Consider the following 13,387-nt stretch of genomic DNA (forward strand, 5'->3'; position numbering starts at 1 on the left):
TTTTTTATTTAAGATACTTTTTTTTATTTATTTTAAAAATATATGGTATTTGATGGATAATCCAATTAAATAAAGACACGTGTACAAGCATTTAAGTATCCGTTGCTCGGCCCTCTTTACAGTGTACCCCGCCTAATCCGTTATACGCTCCTTCATCGGACTCCCACACCTCTTCTCCATATATTGATGATGTATCCCTCCATTTAAGGAAGAGGAGGAGCGTCGGCGAATCGCCATGGCGTCGTCCACCATTTCCTCCTCTTTGCTCTCGCCCCCTCTCCTCCCTCCCTTCCCAATTCCGCCATCCTCTCGCCCTCGCCTCCGCCGACTCCCTACAAAAACCCTAACTCCGATCATCTCCTCCTCCCACGGCGGCGGCGGCGGAGGAGGAGGAGGAGGAGGTGGAGGTGGAGGTGGAGGTTCGTGGGTGAGCCCCGATTGGCTCACCTCGCTGTCCCGCGCCCTCTCCCTGTCGAGCGACGACTCCGGCATTCCGATCGCCAACGCCAAGCTCGACGACGTCTCCGACCTCCTCGGCGGCGCCCTCTTCCTCCCCCTGTTCAAGTGGATGCGCGACTACGGCCCCGTATACCGCCTCTCGGCGGGGCCCCGCAACTTCGTCGTCGTCAGCGACCCAGCCGTTGCCAAGCACGTGCTCAGGAACTACGGCAAGTACGCCAAGGGGCTCGTCTCCGAGGTCTCCGAGTTCTTGTTCGGCTCCGGATTCGCCATCGCCGAAGGCCCGCTTTGGACGGTATAATTCTCCCTTTTGCGCATTCTCTTTTATTTTATTTTTTAGAAGTTTCTTGATTGGTTGTTGAATTCAAATATGTGCATTTGAGATGCTGTGTGATGAATATCGATTTCTTTCGTGTTTTGGACATATGATTATGGTTAGATCAAAATAGGGGTTAAATCTCGAAAGGAGCTTGTAAGCTTCACTGATAGTATGGTTTGTCGAAAACCTCATATGGGGAAGCGTTTCTCCTCCTGTTCCTAACTGTTTTCATTGGACATGCAGCTTGATGTTATGCTGATTTTTCGTGCTAATTAATTTGATATTATGATTTTTAACATATTCATATTATTGGTAAATTTAAATATTTAAGTCGTATTAAATGTGGGTAAATTGCATCAGTTGTCCTCAACCTTCTAGCATAGTTCAGTTTGGTCTTAACCTTTGCATCCCATTGCAATCTCCTTTTCGTAGAATTCGTCCATTAGTTTGAACTGTAATGTCCACTACACCTTGGAACTGCAATGTAAACAACTTGAATCAGTTGTGTAGTTGAGTTGATATTGCTTAAATGGAACTAACTAGGACTTGTTTGTCAAATTTACGGAGAAATTTAGAGGACAGACTAGGAATGCAGCTGGAGATAAAAGTGGAAATCAATCATACTGAAAGTATGCTAGAAGGTTTAGGGCCCATGGTGCAATCTACCCCTTTAAAATTCTTACTGTAAACAGATATGTGTTTGACAATCATGCCAACTTGTATGTTGCAGGTGAGACGCAGAGCAGTTGCCCCATCTCTTCATAAGAAATATCTGTCTGTGATGGTTGATAGGGTTTTCTGCAAATGTGCCCAAAGATTAGTGGAAAAACTTGAGAAGTCTGCTGTGAATGGCGATGCAGTAAATATGGAAGAGAAATTTTCTCAGTTAACTTTAGATGTGATTGGTTTGTCTTTATTCAACTACAATTTTGACTCCCTTACATCGGATAGTCCAGTTATTGATGCAGTTTACACTGCACTGAAAGAGGCCGAAGCTCGTTCTACAGATATTTTACCATATTGGAAGGCAGGTTCTTACTAATTCTCCTTTATATGGGTCAATCCTTAGGGCTACTGGTCAATCCTTAGGGCTACTTTTACCATTTTTCTTCTTTCCATCTGTGCATTAATAGTCTATGGCAAATGTTTCCAAAGCATGGCAAAGGGCAGGTACGTAGCTTACCTGCTGCAGGCACTTAGCAGAAGGCAGCATTGTTCTTTGTAATGTTTGATTTTGACTCGTTAGGATAGAAAGTTTAAATCCTTAAATTATGAATGAATTTAGTTAAGTGAATAGTCGTATATTTAGATGGCTGAGGGGCCTTATAGATTCAGAACTTATCGTCAGTTGTCTCGACATGTGGATATTGTAAATCAAATAATCAAAGTTGGCAAAGTATTAAATATTCTATTGCTAAGACAGGTTAGCAAACTACATTTGTAGTTTTGTACTTTATAGAATTCCATATGTCTGTATTTTCAGAGATATGATACTTCTATAACTGTTTAAGCAACTCAAGATCATTACTTTCTGATTTTCATTTCTAGTCTAGTAAATCTGTTTTTATTGGCTTTGTTTTTACATTGTCTCGCCTTTGTTGTACATTGTCCAAATTGTTTTTGCTGGTTTATACTTTCAGTTTCTGATTGTATCATTCATTTAGCAGATTGACTTTCTTTGCAAGATTGTACCTAGGCAAATAAAAGCACAGAGAGCAGTAAGCATAATCAGGAAGGCTGTTGAAGAGCTTATTGTAAAGTGCAAAGAGATTGTAGAGTCAGAAAATGAACAGATTGAGGGAGAAGAATATGTAAATGAGACCGATCCTAGCATTCTTCGTTTTCTGCTAGCTAGCCGTGAAGAGGTCTTTCAATTATCTTAAGAGTTATGTTCTCCGTTTACTTTAAAAGCAATATCTGTCTGTAGTATGGTTGTGCAATAGAAATTGACAAAGATCATTTTCTTTTGAAATAGTTTTTTCACTGCATTGTTTATATTTGTTCTCTCTGCTGTGTTAGGCATCTCTACAAGGAAACCCAGATGTAGAACTACTCCTTTAGTTTTGAGGATGTTTAGTATACTTCTGTCAGTAAACTCATGCTAATAGCTAGCTCCATATCTTGGGAGGTTGCATTCTACTTTTGACATATCTCATCTCTGCATGAGCACCGTTAAAGTAAATCACCAACATAAATAATTGCAAGTTAATTTTTTCAGAAAAATTGAATAACAAATTACTTGTTAAAGAGCATCATATTGAGTGATAAAAAGAATATTCATACAATAATATGATTTGCACCTCAAAATTGTCCTTCTGTTTGTTTCCTTCCGTATAGATACTTGTAATAGCACAGATGTATCTAATATATGTTTATGCATTTGGCCAGGTTACTAGTGTGCAATTGCGAGATGATCTTTTGTCCATGTTGGTTGCTGGTCATGAAACAACTGGCTCTGTATTAACATGGACACTCTATCTTTTAAGTAAGGTACTCTATCAAGAACATTGGATTGGTGGTAATAAAACAAAAACTAATCTAATACTGATAAAAGTATTAGCAAGTTGTATTATAAATTTATAATAGAGAGACATAATTTTGTTGAGGGAACATACAGAACGATTTAAAAGGCATGCAATTTTGGTCCTAATCAATCCTTTCGTTTATCATTTTACATGCATTGCTTATCTATTGATGGCTTTACCGTGCTGAAGAATCCAGCAGCTTTAACAAGAGTCCAAGAGGAGGTTGACAATGTGCTCCAAGATAGACTTCCTAGATATGAAGATGTCAAAGAGCTGAAGTACTTAATGCGCTGCATAAATGAATCAATGCGCCTTTACCCACATCCTCCAGTATGTTTCATATACTTCTTAGATGTACAAGGTCATATTATTGGCATCATATTGCTGTTCTGTTTTAGGTGTTAATAAGGCGAGCTCAGGTTGCTGATGTGCTTCCTGGAGACTATAAGGTCAATGCTGGTCAAGATATAATGATCTCTGTGTACAATATACACCGCTCACCTCAGGTACTTGCTTTATCCCACTATTGCGTGAAGTTTCTTGTAACTGGGCTGATAGAATCTTCCACTTTTTACTCTAAAGAGTTTATCATGTTGGGTCGTATATTCATATATCTGTTATGGATTCACAGTTAAACTGTTAGTTTATACAAAAGTTATGTTAGTCATTTCACTTTATCTGAAATCTGGCGTAGATTTTTTTCCTTTTTTTTTTTTCTTCTCATTCTAAAACTTAGATGTTTCACCTTAAACCACTGAATATTAATAATTTATTATATACTTAATTAATAAGAGTGAGTAGCTTTTTCCATCTTATTAGAATCTCTGTTGATTTTTGCAAGGTCTGGGATAGAGCAGAAGAATTTGTTCCTGAAAGGTTTGACTTAGAAGGACCAGTTCCAAACGAGACCAACACAGATTTCAGGTTTGTTATCGAGTTTCTTGTAGTGTTGTCCAGGTGTCATAGTAAAGGAGTTTCTTACAACTACCTAGTAAGATCACAGCTTTTTGTGATTCCACAATCATAGTTTCTGGCCAAAAAGTCAGCTTGTTCAGTAGATATTATTGTCCATATGCTTAGTCTTAGCTTATTACGTCTGCCGTTTTCTGACCTGTCATAGGTTTTGTTTAGATTTATTCCTTTCAGTGGAGGACCTCGTAAATGTGTGGGGGACCAGTTTGCTTTGCTAGAAGCAATTGTAGCACTGGCAGTTTTCCTGCAGAATATGGATTTTGAACTGGTCGCTGATCAAAAGATCAACATGACAACTGGGGCTACAATTCATACCACTGATGTAAGTGGGCTGTTTGCATCATTTTGTATTTCTTTCATATTTAATACTGCTAGGCTGCAAATCTATAGCAAATTGACTGGAAATTATTATACTGTGGAACAATTTATACGCGAACCACTTTGGGTACAGGAACAATTTATCTATTTAACTGACAAGGGTGGCCACTTGCCTTTTATGTGAATATACTAGTACATTGTTAAAAGCAAATCTTTACTTTCCTAATTCCTACTGACTGCAAAGCTCAAGTTCTCAATTTCACAATTTTTGAACCAGACTTTAAAGCTGAAGATGTCAATTAAGTTATTCTAGATTCGAGTTTTCATTTTCCTCTTGATTTGAGGCATATGAGTTTTTATTGGGCCAAACTCAAATATTTGAAGCTTAACGCCTAGTTATTTTGAAGTAATCATTGAAGCTTGCCTCTATCCGTGATTACCCTTTTCTTTGCGCAGGGCTTGTTTATGAGATTAAGTCCACGGAAAGTTCGGCATGGGCATGCTTTAGCATTCAGGTAATATCTCTTTCATCACTAATGCTTCATTTGTATTTACGCATGCAGAAAGACACTGATTAAATACAAAATGGTGTTTTATTCAGTGAGCGGAATAATAGAATATCTGCCAATTTTTAAGCAATTGAATCGAGAATTGATTTAATTATGCCATCATGCCATCAAGCCATCAAGCCATCAAGGGGAGCTCAGATAATTAAATTCCCATTACTGCAAGAGTTCAGGGGTAAGAAAAGTCGCGCCATCACGGGCAATAAGATATGCTCGGAGAAACATATTCTTTTTTTTCCTTGTGAGGAGCATCTTTCTTATCTCAATTTGCTGATACGGCACTGATCAACTTCTATATTCCATATTTGATGATTGATGAATTATTTCCTCTTCTTCAGTGAATCAAGTTAATTGGATTAAAGCACAGTAAGATACAAAATAAAAAAGGGCATAGAAGTATGCTAAGTGGTTGGTGTGAAGTTCTAAGAATAGTTACTGAGGAAACTGATGGTTCAAGTATCATTATAAGAAATTTTCAGCTAGTCTCCTTAGCTGTATTGGGTGATATAAATGGATTGAAACTTTAGAATTTATATACAAATTATACTATTCCAGCTACTTATGCTTGAAAAGGTCAAAAAAGGGTGGCATATATCTAATATTTCCTATAATTTCTTATCATAGCATATTTCTGTTATTTTTCAATTATTTTTTAGTGCCTTTTCAACTGAAAAAGTCGGTCATTGGGATTCCCATATACTTTAATTTTTTTCTTTCATTTTTCTGCTTTATTCCTTTGAATTTGCCTATATGGATGCTTGAGCACTCTCTATATGTTTGCGCAGCATGCGTGACTCCTGGTATTTATCTTTAAATACAGCTTATGCTCTTCCTTTATATTAGTGATCCTGCAAAGTTTACATTCATAATCTTAGTGATTGTTACTATAATAATGTACATCTGCGAATGCAACCTCTTTTACGGATGCATGCACACGCATGTAAAAACACATGAATTTGTTGGTATAAATCACCTCAAATTTGCTGAACCTTAATAGTTTGAAGGTCTCTTTTTAGATGAAAGAAAATAAAAAAAATTCATAAAGCGAGCATGATCTCCAAACGGGTAATTACATGCCCATGCAAATGCCTACAAATTCGTCCCTCGAGTGCTGGACCAGTGCGTGGGTGCCTACAAAAAATGGGACCAACGCAGGTGTGGTACGAAACTAGTACTTGCACCAAGTGTATCTGGACAGTTCGTGCAACACACTGGATGCTCTATAATAGTTTAACGATAGGTGTCTTAATATTAACATCTAATCAAATAGACACTATCTATAATTTCCATCGGTTTAACTTGCACAAGATTAAATGGCTCCTGAGAGCCCATTAACGCTCTTGGTTCAAGAATGGAGGGGGTGGCCAATGAGTATAGTAACTAGTAAATTTGAGCTTTCTAAAATTTTAGTTGGTGATTTGAAATTAATCTAGTTTAGGAAATATTTGGGGTTTATGGAAAATAAAAGATAATCGACGATACGAGTGAATTCAGTACTCTACTTTATCAAATGTAATTACTTTGGTTATTTGTAAGGCTTGGATGATCCAAGCTACAATAATAGAGTTTGGTAATTGATAAGTATATCCTAACTAATTCTTAAATAGCATGGAAGTACATGGTTCGTGTACATATCACCGATCAAAAAAGTTATTATGAGCTAGACAATGAACTACGCTCCAAGAGCTAGAGCTATAGCGAAATTAATTGGATGCTTCACCTGGTACTGGAGCATAATCATTACTCTTTTATTACTTCACAGCAAAAGTGCTTAAACAAAGGAAACTTGCGCATGCAGTAATGAATAATAGATGTAAATTCACAAGATTCAGAAAAATTTAGCCAGATTTACTTTAATAGCTTTCAAAGCGCAACATTTAAAAAAAAAAAATAAATCCAAGTGAAAATCCAAAATCCATCATGCAATCTGCAATATACAGATACAAACAGGAAAGAAACCAAAAGAAAAGGGGAGTAAGATTAAATCACTTATTGGGAGATTAATGATGAATAATGTGCCATTAGTAAGTTCATCAAAATTCAAAATCATCAAAAATCACCAAATGACCGGCTGCGAAAGAATGGAAAAATACAATTACAGCATCGATGAACATAACATACAAATTCCGCTGAGAAACTCAATGCCCTTGCAATTTAATCCCTTTTTTCTCCTCCTACCTACTTGTTACAGTATGGAATATGCTCGGATTACCTCAACGATGGGTGCGCGGCACAAAGGACACTTGCCATCCCCACGAACCAACTCATTTGCGCACTTTGAACACGCACACATGTGCCCACATCTGAAAACAGAACTCGTATACATCAATATACAAAACATTAACTGTATAAGTTAGGCTCGTATTTGAGTATCTAGATGTGACAAATAAACCGACCTGTAAAGAAGGGAGTCGATATGACCATCACAGCAGACACAGCAAGTCCCTTTCCTCACATGACTCCATTTCGATCCATCCTCTGATGTCTCTGCACCCATTCCTGTTGATTTTTTCCAAATGTCATTATTCATAAGAGAGGAATTTGGCAATTGTCGAGTCATTTGGCCCATGCTTTGAGCTTTTCCCACTAAAGAGAATTTAGACCTTGATGTAAGCACATTCAACTACCTACTTGCTTATAGCGACATAAGTTACATATTTATGATTGTAACTCTTTGAGGAGTGCACATTCTACAGGTGCTATAAATCAATCTTGTTAACACAATTTCTGCAATATCTGCATGGACCAAGAAAATGTTAACTGACCTTGTCCTCCTGCAGATCGATTTAAAGCAGCTGAAACTTCCTGTCTGACCGAGCGTTGTAACTCTAGTTGCATATCCATGCATGCTTCTAACATCCGTTGCAAATTACTCATTCCCTGCTGTAGTCTGGCCATTTCAGCCCTTAGATCATTGATGATTTCCCAATCCTGCACCAAAAGAAGTTCGGTATCAAACACCCCTAAACAAACCTGTAGCAAGGAACTAAATTTCAAAAGATTACCACAGAAGAAAGTTCACAAGTTTTTATGCTCTTGTTGATTGTCAGGAATTTAGAATATGCAGGAAAGATATTTAGCACAGATAATGCATCATACAAACAGATTGCTAAGGCTCATGATTTGGTATGCTATTGTGCAACATTTTGAAGTATATATATTACTTAAGGAGTCAAACATTTTGAAGTATATGTACTACTTAAGGAATCAAACATTTGAAGCTCCAAGTTAGAGAAATGAATGGAAGATTTTATAAGCTATATAATCAGGGAAGAATAGCACACAATTTCTGTTCGATGCACGCTCTGTCGAGTCCAATCACTACGATGTAATTCTGAGGGCCGTAGAGGTGGGGGAGGAGGAACTGGAGGAGGTTGTAGCACAAGTTGAGGTCGAGAAACAGGATCCTGCTGAGCCTCGTTTGGATTATCACCTTCATTCTCAGCTTGATCTTCCTCAAGCGAAGCAGGAGTTGGCAATGTTCCTTCAAGATCCCAACCGAAGGGAGAGCGGCCTTGTCTTTGAACATAGGACTGTATTAATTGGTCCAAACTTTCACGGAAGCTACTGCTAAGAAGATTTGAAACGCTCCGCCTGCAAAGTATGAATGGGTTGAACTGATAATGGGCCAATGCATCACAAAGATGTTAAGAGTTTTCACAAAAAGAAGCCACCATCTTTTTTTGGGTTTTGCAAGTTTGATCAACGTTTTTGTTTTTTATAATTTTGGCCCAAGTGTTCCTTTAAGGACTGAAATATCCCTAACTCTCCTTGTGATGAATATATGCATCAAAGATTCTACAGAGGGTCATTCTGATCAACAAAAGATAATTTATTGAAAGTTACAAAAACAAACAAGTGAATAAAAGTTTCGAATGGACTTCTTTCGAAAAATGGTCAAGATCTTATGCTTTCTGAAAGAGGAGAATTACCTGCTTAGTAGCTCCCTGAGCTCCATGCCATAGACATTGTCATCATCAGGAAGACTAAACCTGCTGATTCTTCTGCTCGGAATGGACTGTTCACCTGTTGGAGGATCTAAAATTACTTCTTGCCAGTTTGTTACAGACTCTCGAGTATCATCCTCATGCCAGTCCTCGTTCACTTCTTGGAAATGGCTATTCTCTCCATCTTCATCTTCAGGTATCTCACGTGCCCATTCATGGTCCACATTTTCCCGCCAGTTCATAACAGGTTCTTCCTCAGTCCCCCCTCTTTCATGAAGCCCTGCACCATACTCTTCCTCTCGCCAATTTTGTTCTTGGGAAACTGAATCTCGCTGTACACTATCAACATTTGATATGCTTCTGTTTGGGATCTCAACAGTTGTGTGCACCTCTGTTTGTGGATGTACCTCAGTATTCTGAACGTTAGTTTGAGGAAGGATGGGGTTCTCATTTAATTCCTCTGATGCCATAGTCCTGTGAGACTCATCATTTCTCGAGACATTTGTGTTATGACCCTGTGGCTGGTCATTTCTGGAGCCATCATTGTTGCGCATACTAGAAAACTCTGAATGGCTACTTGCTTGACCACGGATAATGTTTTCAAGTCTGAAGCGAAGTTCTTCCCTAGTTCGAGAAGAATAGTATGTTAACATGGGGGACTTCCAAGCAACAATGGCACTGCAGCACTATGTCCTAGGAAGACGAGATAAAAATTCAAAATGCACCTAATTTTCTCTTGGAAATCACTCAAAAAAAAAACCCCTCTTGGAAGAAGACAGTCATGATATTTTACGCTGATCTAATTAAATCTGGAATCTGGACTAAATGGGATGCCGAATCAATATGACTAAACAGAGGAAGGAGGTTATTGGCATATCTGATATTAGGATTGGTCAAAAACTCTCTGAAGGTTTGTAGGAAAACAGATAATGGTCAAAATTGGCATAGTAGATTCATAATAAAGCAAGAGAAAAGTAGAGCTCTATATAGGTTTGGTTTTTCAAATTAAACATACTTGACTGTAATGCTTATCTTAAACACCCATAACTATTAACTATAGGAGTAAAAATTAACTTAATTTTAATAAAATGTTCTAGAACTAGCTAGTTGGCTTCCACTGGAAGTATGACGAGCCATGAGAGCATTAGGCAACGTTGAGACCTCAGAAAGTAATTTTATTGTGCAAGTCAGAAAAAAACAAAGGTGAGTTTGACATTAGATCTATTACATGAAAGGGATTTTTCTTTCTAACTTTTTCTTTCTTTCCTTTCACTTTAAGGAGGGTTCAAGGATGCGTATGTCTCCTATTTTTTTGTGGGCTCAATATTTAGTGCTTAATCTTGGTAAAAGAATAATATACTCTTGACAAACTTCTAGTGCACAATTAATAGAAATTAATGCATGTTTGATAGTAATCCAAATTGCAGTCAAAAGGTAAATTAAACTTGATCTGGTTTCTCTTTGAAGCACGAACATCCAAAACAATGTATTCTTGTAGGTTAGGACATGGAAAAGTATTATTATCACATAAGAGAGACACAAACCTATCTGCCTAGCGCCGATGGGGAAGATAGGTACTGCTAGGAGCAAAAGTCACATTATCAGTATCACAAAAAGGGTGAACTAAACCATACCTCAAGCCAGAGACAGGATGCCGCTGTCTCAACAGGCCTAATTCTCGAGCTGCCATGGATGGTGGTCTCTCATCCTCTGCAGGCCTTCCATTACGCAAGAATCTACCTCGAAGGAATGACTGGAAAACGGCTATTATCAGACCCCTTAGACCAAAAATTTTACAAGCAGAACATCTACTTACCAATGCTTAGAAGCTACAAGTAAAACTTTTAGTTATGTGTTTCCAGAGGGAAAGTGTGCTCACAATTCCAGGAGTATACACTGTAACTTAGTATGCGAAAGTTTTATTTCATCATGGCTATAGGCATCTGATTAAACATTAGATGGTTAGGGCATTTGTCATGGTTGACTGCCAGATGTTTTTACGACAGAAAGGAAAAATTGCGTTACATAGTACGTAAAATAAGAATCTTCAATCGTTCTATGTAATTGATCTCTTTTTAATGAGTAGCGACAAAGTTAGATTAAGTATATTGACAAATTGAAAAGCCAAGCATTTACTTTCAATTTTATTGCCTACCGAATGCATTTCAAGAAGAGATTTCGAAATAGCAAGCAAATCAAATAACGGCCAGGAATCGACAACTGCTATGTTGATCACATAAGATTTTAAGGAACACATGATCTAGTAATTAAGATTGAAGATGATATACAAGGTTGGTTGCTCAATGACCTGGATGCGCTGCCGGTGAGCGAAATCTGAAACGGCGCGATGCTCCGACAATCCCTGAAGCTCACTCTGCCTGTCTCTAACAATCCGCATGATGAGATCGAGCCGAGCTTGCCTTCCTCGCAGCCTCAGCAGGTCTCTCCTCGCATTCTCCGGCTGACCCTCCTCGTGGTCGGCGGCCGGCAATTCCCTCTCCTCTCTCCTACTCCTACTCCCTGGGGAGTCTCTCTGGCTCACCATCTGAACCCACTCCCTCACCAGCCTCACCCTCTCTCGTTCGGTCTCGCCGAGCCACTCCGCCCTCGGGCTATCGCCACCGGCGGAGTTGCGAGACGCCGCCGACGAGTCCGTGGTTCCGGTCTCCGCCGTCCAACCCCGAAGAATCTGCCTCACTCTCTCCCTCTCAACGTCGCCGAGTTCGGGGGATTGCTCTCTGCTGGACCCCCTACCGCCGTCGTCGTCGTCGTCGTCTTCGACGGGAAGCCGTGGGGCCCAGCGACGGGCTTCGGCAGCGCGGCGCTCCGGCGGGGCGGGGGCGGGAGATCGCCTCCGATCCCCGGCGGATTCGGCGCCCTCGAGCTCGCGCCAGCGCTGGAGGACTGAGGAGGCGCGCGCGGCGGCGGGGCGCTCGACGGGGGAGCGGGACGCGCCGCGGGACTCGCGGAGGAAGGAGGCGTCGAGCATGGACACGGTGTGGAGCCCCGCGAGCGCCATCAGCTCCGACTCGCGGTTGCGGCGCTCCATGGTGGTGATCATCATCTCCTCCGCCTGGCGCGCCACCCACCGGCTCATGATCCGCGACTGCCGCCGCGCCGCCGCCGACGTCTCCGCGATGTCGTCCCCCTCCAGGTCCGACCTCCGCCTCCGCCGCGCCACCTGCTCTCCTCCTCCTCCTCCGCCGCCGCCGCCGCCCTCGTCCTCGTCCCCGCCGCCGGAGCTGCATGCGGCGGCGGCGGTGGCGGAGCTCATGCACCCGTCGATGTGGCCGCGGACGAGCTCCTCGAGTCCCCGCCGGAACTCCCGATCGGCCGCGCCCTGCTTCTGACGGAAATCCGCCATTCCCCTTCCCCCGCAACCTCCGATCGAACGCGTTAGGGTTCGCGCATCAGGGCGAAGAAACCCTAGCGGAATCCGATCGCAACGAGCATTTCCTTCTTCGGGTACTTATATAGAGAGTAGAGCTCGATTAATGCTTCGACATTCAGTGATTAAAAATATTAGCTAATGACGTGGTTGGGAGTGAGTGAGGATTATTAATAAACAAGACGAATACTAGGAAGAAGAAGGATAAGAAGAATAAGAAGAGGAGCGCCTCGTCGCAGATCCCAATATGAGAATGAGGCAACGAAGAGAGAGAGAGAGAGAGAGAGAGGAGCGGAGAAGAGGATGAAGCGAGAGGGGAGGAACGAGGGAGAAGCGGCGAGTAACTAAAGAAACGAAAAAGGGGGAGTAATATTCTATATTTTTTTTATTAATTATTTAAATTATTAATTAATATTATAATAATCACTCAGCGTCCACGTCGTAATTCCGAGGGCACACTGATGGGCTGCCACGTGGATTTGTCTCTTTCGATATCTTTTCACGAGACCAAGGGAAGCCGAGGAGTGCGAATTATTATTATTATATATATATATATATATATATATATATAGAGTAGGACTACTGTGCTATTAGAAGCACAGCAGGGAGGAGATATTGAAGAGAAATTTAAGGAGAAGAAAAATTGAAACACTTAATTTCTCTCCAATATCTCTTCCCCCTTTTATTCAAATCACCCATCAAACTTGATGGGTGGTTAGAAAGTTAGGCACATAAATATTGCTGTGCTCCTAATAGCACAATAACCCTACTATATATATATATATATATATANATATATATATATATATATATTTTGCACTTAGTACTTCCAAAAAAATAATAATAATAACATATGAACTTAATAAGATTTTATTTGCATAAATAATTTTTTC

The 13,387-nt window shown here is 40.3% G+C and overlaps 2 protein-coding genes across 7 annotated transcripts; one reads left to right on the forward strand and one right to left on the reverse strand.

Annotated features, from left to right (window-relative positions):
- Positions 125-5,804, forward strand: LOC109714203 (carotene epsilon-monooxygenase, chloroplastic). Of its 6 annotated transcripts, none has more exons than XM_020238706.1 (11): positions 126-754; positions 1,509-1,805; positions 2,446-2,643; positions 3,167-3,268; positions 3,493-3,633; positions 3,702-3,809; positions 4,145-4,227; positions 4,435-4,597; positions 5,050-5,108; positions 5,275-5,334; positions 5,498-5,804. In XM_020238706.1, exons 1-10 carry the CDS (start codon positions 236-238, stop codon positions 5,306-5,308), a joined length of 1,704 nt encoding a protein of 567 aa, XP_020094295.1. In that variant the 5' UTR covers positions 126-235; the 3' UTR covers positions 5,309-5,334; positions 5,498-5,804. The 6 variants fall into 6 exon arrangements, 5 of the variants coding, with proteins under 5 accessions (XP_020094296.1, XP_020094295.1, XP_020094297.1 ...); XR_002217260.1 differs by having other exon boundaries at positions 127-754; positions 5,195-5,334; XM_020238707.1 differs by having other exon boundaries at positions 125-754; positions 3,167-3,263; positions 3,500-3,633; positions 5,195-5,721.
- On the reverse strand, positions 7,114-12,845 carry LOC109714162. The gene is made up of 7 exons (XM_020238626.1): positions 11,415-12,845; positions 10,741-10,859; positions 9,092-9,730; positions 8,444-8,753; positions 7,925-8,090; positions 7,556-7,658; positions 7,114-7,462 (listed from the first exon to the last, which is right to left on the reverse strand). The coding sequence occupies exons 1-7, from the start codon at positions 12,468-12,470 to the stop codon at positions 7,345-7,347; spliced, it is 2,511 nt and encodes an 836-aa protein (XP_020094215.1). The 5' UTR covers positions 12,471-12,845; the 3' UTR covers positions 7,114-7,344.

This window comes from Ananas comosus, linkage group 8 (assembly GCF_001540865.1).
Source record: "Ananas comosus cultivar F153 linkage group 8, ASM154086v1, whole genome shotgun sequence".
In the NCBI taxonomy this organism is placed as follows: Eukaryota; Viridiplantae; Streptophyta; class Magnoliopsida; order Poales; family Bromeliaceae; genus Ananas; species Ananas comosus.